Here is a 17920-nt window from a genome sequence, read left to right on the forward strand (position 1 = left end):
GAGAATCGCTGCCTATTGGTAATAATATCATTTCCTTCAATCTCTCAGGCCACTTACTCACATGGCACAACAGAAGATGTAAAGACACAATGGATTATGGCAAAATATATACATATGAAAAATTACTAGAATATTTTTATAAAATTTGTTTAGAGCCATTTAATAATTCTGTGGAATTATTTTGCAATTCACTGAGGAAAAATTATATTTATGAAAAAAAAACAAAAACAGTGCACTCAGTATTTGTATTATGTTTTCACAGGTAAGATAGTTTGTCTTTCGCAACTTGAAGAAAAAGAAAGCTTTGTATCCTTTTCGGGTTCAGACAATACAGTAAGCCAGCAGTGTTTTACCTTTTTTGAATAAAAACAACAAAAATGATATGGAATGAAAAACAGAATCCCGAGCATTTAATCCCCATTTAAATATTTACTGCCCCTTACTGATGAGTACTGCAGGCTTCAGTAAATCTGTCAATCTAAACATAAAATATACAACTGCTATATTGCAAGAAGCAAGGGGAAACTAGTAACTACAAAGAGTCAACTACATATGTTTTAAGGGAGATTTATCACCTACAACTGGATTATAAGGGCTCCGAAATTGTACATTTCTTTCCTAAACTACTACGCAGCACAACAAATTGGAATTATCACTGTAACGGAAAAACCATTTCGTTAACACTGTTTCAGCCGTACATATACGTCACACTTAATTCTCTTATCCGCTTCATATGCCAGGATTTGGCTATTTAGTGTAAAGCGGATAAACTATCACGTTTTTCCACGTTCAATAAATTAAATGTACGCTCACTGATATAAAAATAAGTGATTAAACATTAGAAATATACAATTGTGCCACTTTTAGGTAAACAAGATGTTTATTTGTAGAGACAAAAAGGTATTCTGGAGACTCACATATTTTTCAACAGTGAGGTATTAATATGTTGATGAATTTTAGCACATTGCGATCCAGTGCCGTTACTGCACATAGAAATTGTTATATCATTTATTCTTGCAATAAATAATCAGACCTTTGTAGTGGGATACATGGTTACAAGATGATGGAAACAATAAACCCACAAATATAAATGGATTCTGTAGTGTTTCATATGACTTTTACTCCAGTGTAGTCCACAAGGATTGAATCCAAAAAAGGCACAGGGTAGCGCTGGTCTCTGCTTTTCTTGTTAATTTAAAAATAACAAAAATTTTTTTTTTTTCTTCCATAATTTAAATACATAGCTATCTTTCACTTTATTACTTCATGGCAATTAATTTAAATGTAAATTAGTTAAGTACCATTGCAATTTGTGCAGTACAGCAGAATCGTGAACAGTTATTTTGTAATCAGAAAAAATACTTTTCACTATATATATTATATGTGTATATGTATATATATATATATATAAAAAAAAAATCAAACACAGACAGACATGGTAAAGACTAACTATTCTATTTAAATGTTAAACTACAGAGTTAATCCCCCATCCAAAAAAAAAAATCAGACATGCTGATATTTTATTGAAGTGCAAATATCTTTGGAGTTTTAGATAAAATATATTACAGAAACATAAGACAGGTAAAGAAAGAAAAAGGCAAGTACTTCAAGTACGAGGAGCCAAGGAGTATGTGGTCCATTTTAGTGTTTTATTGGCTGGTAGGAAAAGCAATTTATTTCTTCCGCTGAAAAACATTTGCTAGCATCGCACCAGAAGTTGTCAGCTGACCCATTTTGTTCAAGAACTTTGTTTTTGTATCTTCGCTCACAAGGCTTGAAGCAATGGACATGGAACTGAAAAAGAGATACATTAAAGTATAAATATATATATTTTTAAAGAATTCATCCAGCCCTGATCACTGGTATAAATGCCTGTAACTGCTATTTGGCTACAGAAAAGACAAAAAGGTTGTTAAAACAAAAATTACAATAATTTACCAAGCCATCCAAGTTACATCAAGTATCTACACTTAGAATATTGCACTAGACAAGATACATTGAAAACGAATTCAAAATGACAACAGGAAGCGCCAATAAAATCCAACTCTGTTCCTTAAAATTGATGCCAGAAAAGATAAGTCAGGTTTATTCATTGTGACGCTAACGGGCAGCTTGTGACTTGAAAAGCTCAGATTAAAGAAAACAAAATCAAGTAAAAATGCAATAAACTCACACAATTTAACAATAGAAAAACTCACTTCTAACCCTTCTTTTCAGCGCCTGACTTGGACAGAGACCAAACGTTCCAGGCTGGAGCACGTGCACATGACGACATGGAAAACAGATTTGCCGGAAAAAGACAAGCTGAGAGCATTCTGGAATGAGAGCAAGAAAAGCTGAGAGAAGAAGCATAGTGCGTTCCAGAGAGGACAACAAAGTAAGAAGCTAAGAACAAGTAAGAGAAGGAACTGACAGCACTGAAGGAGTAATGCAGAGCGTTCTCAGCCAGCTTTATCTCTCAAGCATCACATGCTCTAGCACCAGCCTGGAACGTTTGGCTTTGGTAATTTAATACGATCATAAAAAATAGAAAGAATCTAAAATGACATCCATAACTACCACGGTTGGCTAAGAAACACACATTAGAACTGTATATACAAAATATGCATGTACTGGATTAAAACCCAAGTAATCATCATAATGACAATATCAAATAAAATTTACGATAATCAAACCGATGGCCAAATCAAAAATCAGATTAAAAACAAAACCTAAACGTTTTAGTTGGTCCCGTTTAACCAATATAAATGGCTAACCTAAAAATTGTGCTTGGCATAAAATGGGAGACTACCAAATGTTCACAATTCTCCACAACTTCCAGTTTAGTGAAAATGTCCAATAAGGTATGTAAAAACTATAAGCATTTTTAAAAGAGTCAATTCTTACCAATTCATGCTAGCAGATGAATTACTTAAAATGGAATCCAAAAACATATAAAAGAGGAAGATGTTATAAAGGGAAGCAGCACGCGTGTGGCTAAAGAGAGGGAACTTCCCGTTGTAAAAGACAATTTGTTAATTTAAATGGACCCTGCAATAAGTGCTGCTAATCATAGCTTTCTCGCTGAATAACGTTTTTTTACATTATAATGTTACTGTGTCTGTACATTTCATATCACAAGTAGGTTTAGAAAAACCATCCCTGGTGTTACTATATGAGAAACAAACCGAACCCTGGCAACCCAGTTATAGAAGAAGCCCAGAGGCAAACATGTAATGAAAAATAAAAGGCACCACGCTTGAGGGGGAGAGCTGTGGATGAGGGGACGAGAAGGAGAAGTGAGAGAGAGAATGATAGGAAAGGGAGAGTGTGAGTATGTGTAAGTATATGTTGTTAGAGTGTGTGTTAGTGAATGGTGTTACTGTGTGTATGAACATATGGGGTCATGAATGAGCCCAAGATTACTGGCACTGAAGAAATACTGCATCCAGGCACCAATATGTGTGAACTAATACCAAACTCCTGGCTCAACAAAAGGGGGGATAAGCATAACCGGAACAATTCAGGTGTCCAAATCAGGGGGCGTGGGTAGATAAGAGGAGAGATGGGACCTGAGGCAGGAGTGGTAGATTCCAGAGCGGTTAGGCATAGAGGATCAGCGCAGTAGCACAGACCTCCACTCCCTGGGACAGAGAGATCAAAGGATCGAAAACAGGGACACTTGGGGGGGTATGTGGCTCAGCATGAGTAGTCAAACTCCTCCACACAAGCGGCATTTAGCTCCTCACGTGCATCTGCGCCCAGGTAGGCTCACTCTTTTCCCATACAAAAACACAATTTATAGAAATACAGAGATATATATACACATGTATATACACATATACATATATATACACACACACATACATATTATATATATATATATATATATATATATATATATATATATATATATATATATCAAGGGTGTCCAAGTCAAGAAATGGAGTGGCCTATAGCTGTGCATAAACAGCATTGTCGAGAGGTATATACAATAATATAAAGAATATGTGCATTTTATTAGAACTGTTTTTAGAAGCAAAAGTTTGTGTCTTCAACACAAAGATGCAAAAGTAAGTAGTATGAATAAGTTTGTATGTATGCATGCATACGCGTGTTAGCATGCAATGTGTAAGAGCTTGTGTGTTAGCATGCAACCTGTAAGTGTTGAGGTGCAGAAGTGACGCAGGCTGTTTGAGGGAAAAACATGGCAAGCCCTATGTGTCTAATCTGGGTTCCGGGGCAAGACCTATGTGTCTAATCTGGGTTCCGTGTCTGACATTTGGGGTATGTGTGTCCTATGTCTCCAATTTAGGATTTCCATGCATTATTTGATCTATACTTTTAATGCTGAGTTTGTGTGTGATAGCCAGTTGATCTATACCTGCAATTCTGTGTTTCCATGTGTTTGTTTTATACGTGACCTACATGAGGGAGGAAAAAAGGTGAGGTACAGTAAAGAAGGGGACAAAAAGGACCCGGGGCAATAAAGGGAGAAGGGCACCACAGGGGTAGCCGCACAGGGTGCCCGAACACCTAAAGCTGGTCCTGATAACGACTCGCACGTCCACTTTGGGTCATTCACAGGTATATACAATTATGCACTGCTAGTGCAAATACAGACAAATACCAAAAATATATTGTGGTTCCAAATAACCCATATTTTAAAACCACTCTACGTTTTAAGACTTTTTTAAAAAAAAAATTTTTAACCCTTAACTAAACCAAAGTCCCCCACTATCAAAACTAAAAAAATTAAAAATATATTTAAAAACATGCTTGTAAACAAGGGTAATTGGCTGTAGATTGGCTGCTCTGGTCATGGACCGGTCAGCAACAGCAGTGCCACCGCAAAATGCATCATTCACAAGGACTAGTACTTCAAGGGAATTGTAGAACCATGTTTTTTCATGACGGACCTGGTATATCAGTCATACCGATGGGGATGGGGGGTTAATTTAAAGGGGACACTCATATGATGTGAATTAATAAATACTATGGCTGGAATGTCCCCGCTGAAACCAACACAGGATGCCATTTCACTGTGCACAAGGAAGGAAATCTGAATGAGCATCTATTTTAAGCTGCCAGTTTACATTTCACTTGATATAAACCCAGGATGTAAAATTGCAAGGATAGAATAAGTAGGTCAGCATTCTGTAAGAAAAAAGGCATTTAGCACAACAAATGCAGATCACAAGAGCTTGAAAAACAATTCTAAAAGTTCTTTATACATTTCCATACATATAACTTCCCAATCACAGGGACCTTTACAGAGCAACAGCCACACATCATCAAATAAAGATGATGTACTCAATTGTAAAAGTAAATATGGCCCAAGGATCTGACATTAAACCTATAATATGACGGTACATGGCCTGACAGCTAAACAAAAAACCTGTATCTAGCAAACCGTGATATCAGAAATATCAGTACATTATTGCACGTGGTAGTCTTTACGGCAGAAATAAAATAATAAAAATCAAGGCTATAACAAAAATAACACAAATGTAAAAGAAATGGACAAAGGACAAAATATTGAATCTCACACACACATTTCTGTTGAACGATGTCAGTTTTATTGTTTCCTACACTAAATTGTTTTTTTTTGGCTGTACCCTTACAGGAGGAGGCACCTAATACAGCAGTATTTTGGGATGGGTATACTGCAGGCTGACTTATTGCGGTTTTATATAGTTTAGGCTTACTTAACCATTAGAAAACCTAGGAATGTGAATGTGTAGAATGAAAGTCTTTTCTGGAATGTTTAGGCTCAAAAGGTTTGGTCCTTAAATCACTAGTATTAAAATATTAGTTATTGGTGTACTTGCACACAAAAAAATTCTGTTTCACTGCACCTGGCGGCATCCTAAATACCTTTTAAAAAAATTAAATAAAGCACTAAGGGTCCCTATCTACTCGTCTATCCTCGCCACTGCCTGAAGCTGCTAATCAGTGGCTGGAAAATGCCGCCATTGAAGTCAATGGGAGGACTTTCCACACATTTGCAAGCCTAGTCCCCAGCATTCCACTAGCCTGTGCTGGCGCCGACCGAAGGAGAGTATAAAATGTGCAAGGAGATGCAGAATTCCCCCACATGTTTGCAGATTATACAACACAAAAATTTAAAAGGGACCACACGGCTATCATATCCATTAATGTACTTGTGCTATAAAAGGTATGCGCTTCAAATGCCACCCCCTTCTGCTTTTTAGAAAGGCAGGGACCTTTTCTTACTTCCTGCTGCTCTGGAAGGAATGTTTATATATTTAATGTATTAATGTAAACTACAAAATGACTTCATACATAGGAAATGTGAACTATGTCAGGCTGCAGAATCTTGATGAAACATCTGCTTACCGAGAAGAAACGTGGTTTCAGACATTCTTGATCCCTACTTTGTATAGATCACTCTTGTTACACAAAATCTTTAATGTTTTCATGTTCTATTTTATTTTATTTTTTTTAAAATTGCTAGGCCTGAGCAATCAGAACTTACTTATCCAGAATACACAAAGCCATTTTATTTCTACATTTACTTTCAATTCCTTTCAAAAGATGATTTTCTTACGGAAATCAGAAGAAAACAAACAAAACCTAAATGAGTAAATGAAACTTTGTACAAAATATAAACAGTCACATATTTTATATAATATAAGGAATTAAGTAATCGACAATTCAAGCAGTATTAAGGAAGTAATACACATACCATTACCATACAGCTGATTCAAAATGAATAGAACCTGCACCTACCCTTGGGGCTCTTGGACCGTCTTGTTCTCCACCTTCTGTTCACATTCTTTTATCATGGAGCTTAAAATAACCTAGCGAACAGAGACAAAAGTCAACATTAATTCCATGGTGTCATTCTGCAAACTAAGAAAGGACACATTTTTATATTTGCTAAACCATCCCCAACGGTTTTATAAGAAATAACCTTTCTGCCCCAGCTAAACTATGCTAAAACATTTACTAAAAAAAATGAGAACTGCAGATTAAAGGTTGATGCAACAGAGGTTCCTCAGCACAAATCAACACATCTACTTATAGGCAAAACACAAAGTTCTGCCTGATTTTTGCTTATGACTAATAAGGAACATGAGAAAAAAAGATGCACAAACACGCATGCAGAATATTTAGACAGAGGCTCATAAAATACCGTATTTGCTCGATTATAAGACGACCCCCCAAATCTTAATATTAAATTTAGGAAAAAAAAGAAAAAGCCTGAATATAAGACGACCCTATAGGAAAAAAGTTTTACCAGTAAATGTTAATTCATTTAAACACCTTTTTTAATAAAAGGTATGCTTGAGAAAAATATTTTGGTTTTATTTCCTTCTATTTTCCAACCTGCCCCCCAGTTATGCACATCTGCCCCAGAAGTGCCTTATACCCCCTATATGCCACTGTGCCCCATGATATGCCTTTTAACCCTCTAAATGCCACAGTGCCCCATGATATGCCTTTTAACCCTATATGCCACTGTGCCCCATGATATCCCTTTTAACCCTATATGCCACTCTGGCACTTAGAGGGTTAAAAGGCATATTATGGGGAAGAGTGGCATATAGGGAGGTTTAAGGCATTTCAGGAGGCAGAGTGGCATTAAAGGGGTTAAAAGGCATTTCACAGAGCATTCTGCCTCCAGAAATGCCTTACACCCCCCATTTAACACTCCCGGTGCTTCTGAGTTGGGGCGGGGCGCATAACACAGGAGGGTCCAGGTCCCCTGCATCTGAGCCCCAGGTGCTTAGTCCGGGCAGCATGTAGAGCTCTACGTGAATCGCGTAGAGCTCTACACGCTGCCCGGACTAAGCACCGGGGACTCAGAAGCACCGGTAAATTGGAGGGGGCATAACACAAGAGGATGCAGGTCCCCTGCATCCTCCTGTGTTATGCCCCCCCCCTCCAGCTTACCGGTGCTTCTGAGTCCCCAGTGCTTAGTCCGGGCAGCGTGTAGAGCTCTACGCAATTGTATCGTGTAGAGCTCTACGCAATTGTATCGTGTAGAGCTCTACGCGATTATATCGCGTAGAGCTCTACACGCAGCCCGGACTAAGCACCGGGGACTCAGATGCACCGGTAAGTTGGGTCGGGGGTTAACACAGGAGGATCCAGGTCCCCTGCATCTGGGTCCCCAGTGCTTAGTCCGGGAAGCGTGTAGAGCTCTACGCGATTGTATCGCGTAGAGCTCTACACGCAGCCCGGACTAAGCACCGGGGACTCAGAAGCACCGGTAAATTGGGGGGGGGGGGGGTTAACACAGGAGGATCCAGGTCCTCTGCATCGCTGCGGGGGATCTGGATCTCAGTCTCATAATCAGACCTATTTGAGGTCTGATTATAAGACGACCCTGATTATAAGACGAGGGGTATTTTTCAGAGCATTTGCTCTGGAAAAAACCTCGTCTTATAATCGAGCAAATACGGTATATAAACACTACCGCTCACCTCATGTTCAGGGGAAAGATGTTCCATGTCAACTCGTAAACACCTAAGTCCGGGCAAAAACTGATTCACCAATATATCCTCTGAAATAACTAGGGAGAAACCGTTAAGGATCCTTCATCTTATTTTTTAGTAAAAGCTATGTAGCTGGATAATATGTAAAACAATGCATTTTAAAAAATATCTATATGCATTCAAATAAACACGCAGTAAATCTACTATCATGGCTGGATTATAGCCATATGAAAGTTAACCTTTGCCCAAAAGACAAAAGAATGAAAATACATTATTAGAGCCGATAATACTAAAGTAAATTTCAGCTAACACTGTATGAGTGTTGACACTAGAGGCAGATCACACATGACTAATTGTGTCACTAGAACAGACTGGGTTCTTTGCCTCTTTAGCCCTTAACAGATGTGTAATTACAATCAGGGATTGCTTTGTGAGCGTATTTCAACACATAATAAAGAGTCCGCATGGTATTGGAAATTTCCCTTACCCTTCAGATAGTTTTGCTTATCAACTACCAAAGAAGACCGACAGATTACTGACCAGCCTTAATATAGAGAAGTCCCAGAACATACAGATGGCTCCAATCAAAGATAGAGGTCCTCACAAATGTACAAGCAGCCTTCTCACCGTGACCCATCTTCCCAGTCAGCAACTGCATGGCTCACAATGGTAATAATTTAAGTTTGTGAAAACAGAGGTGACACACTTATGGACTTAAAAAATAAATTATATAATTATAGAGAATTAAATGTTTCTCTATGCACGCAGAAATGCTTTTGACTTGATAAAGTCCCGAAAGCTCGTCTATGATTTTAAATACTGTTAGTCCAATAAAAAAGGTATTACAAGATTCTGCAACATTCTGTTTTTTTGCATTCTATGCACTCAGAAATTGTCAAGATCACAGAAGCTCATGAAAATAATTCTTAGTGAGTGTCCCTCCTAGTTTATAGTGAATGAAATGTTTCTCTATGCACTCAGAAATTGTCAAGATCACAGAAGCTCATCAAAATAATTCTTAACATCACCCTTTTTTTGCCTATTTACTAAAAATTAGACTTTGGTACAAGTCTGAAAACTAGGAGGGACACATTGAAACATCACTCGCAAAGGGCTCTGAATTTTGTTGGTTCTTTCACTTACCTACAGTATATTCCGGCGTATAAGACGACTTTTGAACCCGAGAAAATCTTCTATATTTTAACTGCAAAAGTTGGGGGTCGTCTTATACGCCGGAAAATACGGTACTCTTTTTCACACCATCTCTGAATGTCTCCCCTACCTTCTCCACCAACCACTCTCCGTCTCTATGCAGCGTGGCTCCGCTTCTTATATTGCATCTTCTTGTTCTTCTGTCTTCTTTCTTCCTTGGCTGATCCAAAAACATCTTCATTCTTTGTTTGCTTTTCCGTGGACAATAGGACATAACTTCCGGTAAAATACCCTAATGGTGAACTTCTGAAAAAGGTTGAATCCTCCAGGCACACACACTCCTCGTCACATCTTCTTCCCCTTGCTCCAATCGGGAGAGACAATGTGCCCAGAAGCTCAGCCATTTTGACAGAAATTCAATGTGATGTTACTTCGGCAAAAGGGGAGGGCCTCTGGGCACACACTCTCCCTGTTCCTTCAACTAGGGGAGAGGATATGCCCCGAAGCCCAGCCATTTTGACAGAAACTCATTGGAGGTCATGTCCAGTTGTCCACAGAGCAGCAGACGAAGAACAAATACTTTTTTGGAGCAGCAGATAAAGAAAGAAGATAGAAGAACAAGAAGATTCAAGGTACGAAGAGGAGCTGCTCGGCATGGAGAAAAAAAAATGCAAAAAGTCCAAAATGAGAGAGCAGGAAACTGAATTTGCTGCCCGAAAACAAATGGAGAAAAAAAACGAAACAAAAAATTTGTGCGAATCGTGTTTGGTCCATTGGCACAAGCCTACTAGACATTGATTAGTATGTGCAAAGGTCGTCAACGTGCCAAGTTCTACTATGAGCCGAGACACAGTTGCGAGACTCGAGGCAATGAGAGTTGGGTCATTTAGTCTGTTCTGAGAAATGTTAGAAGAACTGTACTTTGAGTATTTGAAAAGCTGATCTAGAGTAATGAAAGATCATTTTACTCAGAGTTCAGTCCTGTTTGCAAAACACTTTCTGGAAAAAGGACCCCTAACGTACATCTGGATGCTTTAGAATAACTACTGGATAACTATGAAAAAGAGGAAGGAATCGGGAAGGAAGCAACACAGGAACTTCTCATTTATTAATACAAGCTTACCATTTATGTAGAGACAGATTTTGTCTTGCTCAACAATGCAAGCTAAATTTAAATTCAGAGTGTCCAGGAAGTTATGTGGCCACAGTACTTTTCATACATCATACACACTGATTTACATTAAAACATGTAGAATATGGGAGATCCTAACTATTTTATAATGTTTCTGCAGACGCTGATCGCATTAAAGTTGCAAGAGAAGGTTTAACATAAAAAATATAAAAGGCTTGACCCAGCAGATTAGACACGTGTCTTCACCAGATAACCCTTTAAGGGGAAGGTGTAAATAATGACCATGAGGTGTGACTGTTAATTCACCTTGGGAATGGTACTTTTGGTGCCAAAACTGGTCAGTGTATGCTGGAAGTATGCTGTGTTGATAGTGTATTATGCCTGCTTAATATTGTTTTTAATGGCTTAAAATAAACATAACTTTTTATACTACAATGGAGGGCTATGTGGATTCTACGAGGTAGGATTGTTACCTAAAGTGTCACAATCATCATTTTAGTACTACCACACCCTGTGGATATAATTATCATTGGAAGAATGGACTTGATCCTGCAGATATAAGTTACATGTACTCCCAACTGTGCTACTTGACATGTAGCTTATGTCCTCATACAGAATGCGATACTACAGAAGACTATTAGATGCTTCTTAAAAATTCAGATTCAGGAAGGATACAGCAGCAGGAGAGCGCACTATATGCTTCAAACAAGCACGTGGCAATGTCCAGTCTCTTGGAATCCACAGACTGCTGATTGTTGACCATAGCTAGCTTGTGCAAGTGAGGAAGGACAACTAAAATAAAATAAATGACGGTTACCAATAGTTTTGGTTAGGCATTATACTTATATAAGTGAAATAAAAAATTAACTTTCATTGAAACATGACAAAATGGATAATGGTACACATTATAAAACACTAGCTGGTTTATCCAATGAGCAAAGTTGCACAAATCTATGCAGACAACTCTAGGAGCGAGGCAGATAACCTCACACAGATTTGATTGGACACGGCTATGAAAGTGGGTGGGAGATCAAATCTCATTTTAATGATTGGGGCATCAGCTACTCAAATATGACTGAAACAATGTATATGTTGTTCAGCAGTAGAGGACTGTATCGGAACGTGGGTCCTGCAGGACCAGTCAAAAAACTTGCAGGTGCAGACGGTATTCCGTGTGTTGTGGGTGGTAACACAATATACCTGCGGGTCCCGGTAATACCTCGCACTCCCGCAAGGCTGCCTTTGCGTTGCTCACACACACACACAGCGTCTTTAGTTTCGCCCTGGGAAAGCAGGAACCCAGCGGAGTCAAGTGTTTTTATATCACATGACCCTGCTCCATTCCTGCAGAAGAAAGCAGAAGCCCCTGCGGAAGTCTTGCGAGCAGCACTGCAAGATCCGCAGTTCAGGTAAGGGGGTGGGGGACGGTGTATGAGCAAGTATGCATGATCGAGGGAATGAATGAGTATCTGTGAATGAGAATGTTTGCGGAAGTGGGCGGGATTGGACACACATGCTGCGGGAGCGGAACACACACGTTGTGGGAGCGGGCGGTAATGGTCAGAAATACAGCGGGATTAAGAAAACTGTCCCGCGCAGGGCTCTATGCAGCAGACCAGAAGGAAGCTGGGATGTAAAATCTGTAGTGTTTCCTCCTTAAAGGAACATTTCTAGCGGGAGGTGCACTGCAGGGAAAACCTAAATTACACAACCGAAATACTGCATATGAAACCAAAGTACCTTATTCCTGTGAAGCTCTGTTTTAGATTCTACATTAGCTATATGCATATTTCAGCCACAGTTCTGCTGAAATAGAGCTTTACAACATTGCAGATTAATGCCAGGTGTTACTCACATTCATCACGGAATTTCGGCTCTGCGTTTGGTCCAACTCTCCCAAACGTCCTTATTATCTCTGTCTGCAGGGAGTGCTGATCCTGATACTGAGGGTCGTCCAGAAATGAAGCCAGTTGCATCTTCACTCTCTCTAAAAGCTGTAATAGTTATTAGAAAAACAGAAACTGAAACAAAACAGAACCTCATATATATATATATATATATATATATTAAAAAATATATATTGTTCACACGACAGTACATGTGCATTATAAAAAGTTCCAGCGTTGAGAAAAGAAGAATAAAATAAGCAAACTGCAATCAAGCTTAGAAGTGACCTATGGCAAATCAAGCACACAACACTGTCTGACCCGCCCCCTCCCTGCACACAACACTGTCCAACAGGCCCCATCTGCCTCATCATTCTTAATGATTGTTTAGTAGCTTGGACCTGCAGAATAAACACAGGACCAGTTTAAGAATAAATGCTTTAAAGGATTTGATTAGGCCGCATTTCACACTGTATGCCATCTACTGAAGCTTAACACATTACAGTGTGCTAAACATACAGAGGTGGAAACTTCTTACCTCACGCTGAGTAACTGTCTCCATTATTGTACCAAAGGCAGGGATAGTGGCAATTCTTACAGAGCTGCAACAGAATGCACAAATAAGCAAATAGATGACACAATTAATCGGGAATAAGCTTTTAGTAAAAAAAAAAAGAATTAGAAAAGATAACTATACTATGCTTTAGCTCACTGCATTGTCAAGAATTTATCACCTCATTTATCTAATGAAGCGTGAAAAAGGCCATGAATAAAGAAGAGAGGTGACAACTGATGGTAACAGTCAGGGAAACTCACAATTCCGGGTCACTGGACAAGGTAACAAGAGCCGGAGCAACTCGCTTGTCAACTAAGGTTTCACGCATGCCTCGTAGAATCAGCTGTAACGGTCAACATGCAATGAAAAAGGGTCTGGTAAACTGTTACAGGAACGTGTGTTAGGAGTTAGCAGTGGCTGCGGATGGGCAGATACACCTATCTCAGCTCTCTCTTTCTTTCTTTCTTGTTCCAGAAGAACTTTACAGATAGCCCCCCCCCCCCAGAGAGAATAAAATAAAGATAATAAGCATCATACCACTTGGAAGACATGACCCAAAAGTCTATGGAGACCAATAAAAAGGGACCAGTTTGTTTCTTTACCACATTTACAATACTTTACAACTTTTTTCACAGACTGATGGGTTATTTCTTACAATGAGGATGCTTTCGATATAAAGCAGCGAGAAAACTTACATTTCAGGATCACTTGAGAGAGTAATGAGAGCAGGCACAACTCGCTGAGCTACCAAAGTCTCATTCACCCCTTTCACCAAAAGCTGATTTACCGGAGAGCGGTGCCACGCGTGTTGCAGATTTAGCAGAGTCAAATGCGGAGGGAATGACATTGAGCCAGAGATAAGGGGGAGAAAAAACAAAATGCAAACAAAAAAAATCAAAAAGCTAGGCAACTATTTCCACACTAAAGCATTGTATCGGCAGGGAAAGAAGGAGAAGATCAAGAAACACAATAAGAACCAAGATGTTACTCTTAAAAAGAAAAGGCAAGCAACCAAATCTTTTCAATGCATTGGATTAATCTGCAAATATCCAGTTCCATACTACTCTCCTTGGTACGTCATAACAAATAAAATGCTTATACTACAATTTCTACATGTAGCAAAACAAATATAGTGACCAAGGACAGAAACTACACCCCAAAAAGATTTCAGCAGTATATACAAAGTATCCCCTGTAATCCAGAAAATACACTGGGGAATGTATTATAAGTGAATTTGATATAAAGTTTGAAATATAGCATCAGCACCATACTAACCAACGGAATGATCAGGGCGATTGGGCAAATCCAGTGGTTACTTCAAACTTCACACAAAAATCACTTTTTATAAATAACCTCAGCCGTTTTTGAAGTTGTTTATACAACTCTCGACTTGTGCCGACAATATCAAAGCCCTGTTGCTATATAATCCAATACACTAGTGAACAAAAAGAGTATTTCCTTTGCGTCAAGCAATCCTTCACTAGCTTCACCATTATTACCTAAATGGTGACATCAGATTGTTAACGAATGGGTACAGAAATCCAAGGAATCAAGACTCTAATTTAAAATAATTGCATGCATTCTGCATACAAATCCCAAAGACCATGCTTTTTGTGTGCCTGAGCACCTTGATATATTGTGCCAGATCGGTTATGTAAGAGAAACTAAATTTAATTTGCCCAAAGTTACCCTTTCCCAATCATATTTTATAGTTAGATCTGCAATTCTAATACATTTTCTCATGGGGACCCTGAAGTGCCAACACATACGCGGTTTACGTGCCAGTAAAATGGTTAATACATTAATAATGCAGCATCACGATAAAAGCTGTGAAGAGGTCTGTTTCTTCCACCAGCTCATGGTTGCCACACAAGCCAGGGGAGTGACATAACCTCTTCTATTAATATCAATGTCCTCTAATGCAAACAGGCAAGCAAAAAAGCTAAAGCCAAAAAGTAGAGATCACGTAAGAATACCTCTTTATATATGGGGGCAGTGAGGATAGACATAAGCCTTATCCTGAAGACTAAGACTTGAGGTTTAGCAGATGAAATTTATATTTTGCCATGCTCAAATCAACATCCCAGCAGTAGGGCTGCAACCAACGATTATTTTCATAATCTATTAGTTTTGATTAATGTGCTAAAAAATGCCAATTGTTTTTTTTATTTAAAATAAATTTAATGAGGTGACCCGGGAGTCTTCTTCACTCACCTCCGAAGTAGCATCTAACTGTTAAACCTTAAAATAATAGTTAGTGCTGTACCCAGGCCAACTAACAGATAATGAAAATAGTTGTCAACGATTTTCATTACCGATTTAGTTGATTAGTTGTTTCAGCTCTAGTCAGCAGTAAAATTTGGGGCAACAGAGTATACCCCCCCCCCACACAATGGTGATGGTCTGTGAATCTAACTTCAAACATGCAGAATGTTCATATTTTTTGAATATTTAATACATTTGGAGTTTACATTTTTTTATTAGATCAGGAAAAGAAACATGATCAAGTTTGCTTTTCCATCTAGATATATTGGATAACCACAGGTCACAAAATTGGTTTGAGAAGTCAACCACACCATTGTTTTCTCGTAACGAGTGACTGTGTAATTCTGTTCCACCAACCAAAGCAGGGATTTAATGCAGAATGTAATTTCTATGAGATGTTGCAAAGCAGACCTATATCTGCTTTCCTTATCGTCTAAATAAAAATAGACACGGTAGGCTCTTCGATATCTCTTGCGTTAACAATTGATTCTGGAAAATCCCTTTTATCTCGAAAAGAAATTGTTGTTAATGACACAAATCTATCATTACACTGCCATGATTTCGCTTTCGCCAGGTGCAGACTGTCATATTTGACAGTATGCGACCTGCATAGTATGCATGCTATGCAGGTCGCATGACAAGTACACATTATCATGTACACATTATCATGTACAATCTCTTGACAAATATGGCAGATATCTGAACTTTATTCCTGTTAGTTTAGGTAAATTAGGGGTGAGAGCTCACTTCTCTGAATTTGAAAGGGTGATAGCAGTCTTTGGGATTAGTATGGAAATTCACAGTACAGGTCAAGCATCTGGAATATTTTAATAATTAATACAAAAAAAAGAAAAAAAGCTCTTATCACACAAATATCACAATGTTTTCTGCCTCATCTCACAGCACACTTTATCAATGAGAAAACAATACATTAACAGATATTTAAATAACATTCTCAACAGCAGTTAGGGGGATTATCACTGACCTCAAACATTCTGGCCGCAGTGCATCTAACAAGTGCCGACGTGTGGACAACCCCATACCAAAGCACAGTTAGCAGCAGCTCGTGGTACGCAGGGTTTGTGCTAGGAAGAAAGCAAAACTGTTACGAATTCGTACGTGGGGCAAATACTTGTACTTGTGAGCATGAGGAAATAACTTTAATGGAGAACTCGTTCATATAACGTTAGAAAAGTATCTTTATTAATCCCATGCAATAGCACAGAAAGCAGAAACACATTTGTTGTCCCAATGCACCAAGAAGCAGTGAGCACCAAAGCAAAGTTATAAAGGGAACCAAAGGATCCAGATTCTTAAGAGGGATGGATATCAGACAATTTATCTAGCAGCCAAGAATAAAACAAGAGCATAAAACTGATTCCTGAAAGAAAGTGTTGAAAATTTCCACAAAAAAAAAAAAAAAAAAAAAGTTAAGATTGTTCCTGCTCCCATTATATGTAATCTAGCAGTAACAGGAATAATACAAATAAAAATTTTTTTCCTTACCCTAGTTCCACAAACGATGCCTTTAAGCTATCTAGCGACGCATGTGATAATGAAAGCATGGTCATTACGTCTTCAAGGAAACCAACCAGCAGTTTACGGTCTTCTTCCTGTAAGATGCATGTTATGGCAGACAGTGACTTACTAATAACCTAAACATCAGATAATCTTGGCCAGATAATGTGCTCACATGGAAACCTTATAAAATTAATCTCTAAAAGTCCAAAAGTCATCTGGCTGGCCCTTCAATCCAGAAATATGGCTGTTTTGTAAATAAAATACACTAAGCACTATATCCAGGGCTGCCCAAAAATGACCCACCAAAAAAGCCAAAGCAAGCCCAAAATCCACTCATTTTGTAAATGCTGCTTCAAACTCTAGGCCTAAATAGCTATATGTGAAATTACAAGTAAAGCACCTACACAAAAAGGGAAGGGGGGGCTTCTTATAGCATCCCACATCAGATTTGTGTTAGGCTACAGTTACAAGTTGTGTAATAAAGGTCTAATAAAGGTCTTCAATCAAATAATAAACTACCAGCATACTTTGCACAGCACCAATGAGTATGGTTAGGGGATTTATTAAAGGAACAATCATGTTCAATGTTTTGTTAAGCTGTTCCTTTAAGCCACTTGGCTCTGCTCCAGGCTTAATGGACGGGCCCCCAGGTGTCTAGGCATAGATGAGTAGTGGGGCTGCCTGCCAGGACGCGGTAAATAAAACAAGTGAGGTAGCTGAAAGAATTAATCATTTCAGCGAAAGAAAAAATACCAGCGTGGCAAACATTATTTGTCTCACTGAGCCACAAGGAAACAAAGTATCACTAACTCAAGAGTATCTATAGCACTATGTAGGTAAAAACAATTATGTACAATACAAACGGCTTACCTGATTATAACATGTAAGCACTCCAGTTGCATAAATAGGAACTGTGGCCTTTGTAAGAACTCCATTCCCTGCGGCACAATCTAAGCCAAAAATC

The 17920-nt window shown here is 38.6% G+C and overlaps 1 protein-coding gene across 5 annotated transcripts in view; it reads right to left on the reverse strand.

Moving 5' to 3' along the window:
• Positions 1–861: 861 nt before the first annotated feature.
• The window catches only part of RELCH (RAB11 binding and LisH domain, coiled-coil and HEAT repeat containing), a 47876-nt gene continuing 30817 nt past the window's right edge, over positions 862–17920 (reverse strand). For 3 of the 5 annotated variants that reach the window (XM_053466142.1, XM_053466140.1, XM_053466137.1), the window contains 10 exons: positions 17827–17906; positions 16942–17048; positions 16421–16520; positions 13866–13948; positions 13153–13216; positions 12584–12722; positions 11404–11520; positions 8433–8521; positions 6733–6803; positions 862–1794 (listed from right to left, as the gene is read on the reverse strand). In XM_053466142.1, the coding sequence (XP_053322117.1) occupies positions 1674–1794; positions 6733–6803; positions 8433–8521; positions 11404–11520; positions 12584–12722; positions 13153–13216; positions 13866–13948; positions 16421–16520; positions 16942–17048; positions 17827–17906 (971 nt within the window). In that variant the 3' untranslated portion in view covers positions 862–1673. Of the gene's footprint in view, positions 1795–2198; positions 2316–6732; positions 6804–8432; positions 8522–11403; positions 11521–12583; positions 12723–13152; positions 13217–13430; positions 13514–13865; positions 13949–16420; positions 16521–16941; positions 17049–17826; positions 17907–17920 lie in introns of all 5 variants that reach the window. The other 2 variants (XM_053466141.1, XM_053466139.1) reach the window with 2 other exon arrangements.

The sequence above is a fragment of the Spea bombifrons genome, chromosome 5 (genome assembly GCF_027358695.1).
Source record: "Spea bombifrons isolate aSpeBom1 chromosome 5, aSpeBom1.2.pri, whole genome shotgun sequence".
NCBI classification, from domain to species: domain Eukaryota; kingdom Metazoa; phylum Chordata; class Amphibia; order Anura; family Pelobatidae; genus Spea; species Spea bombifrons.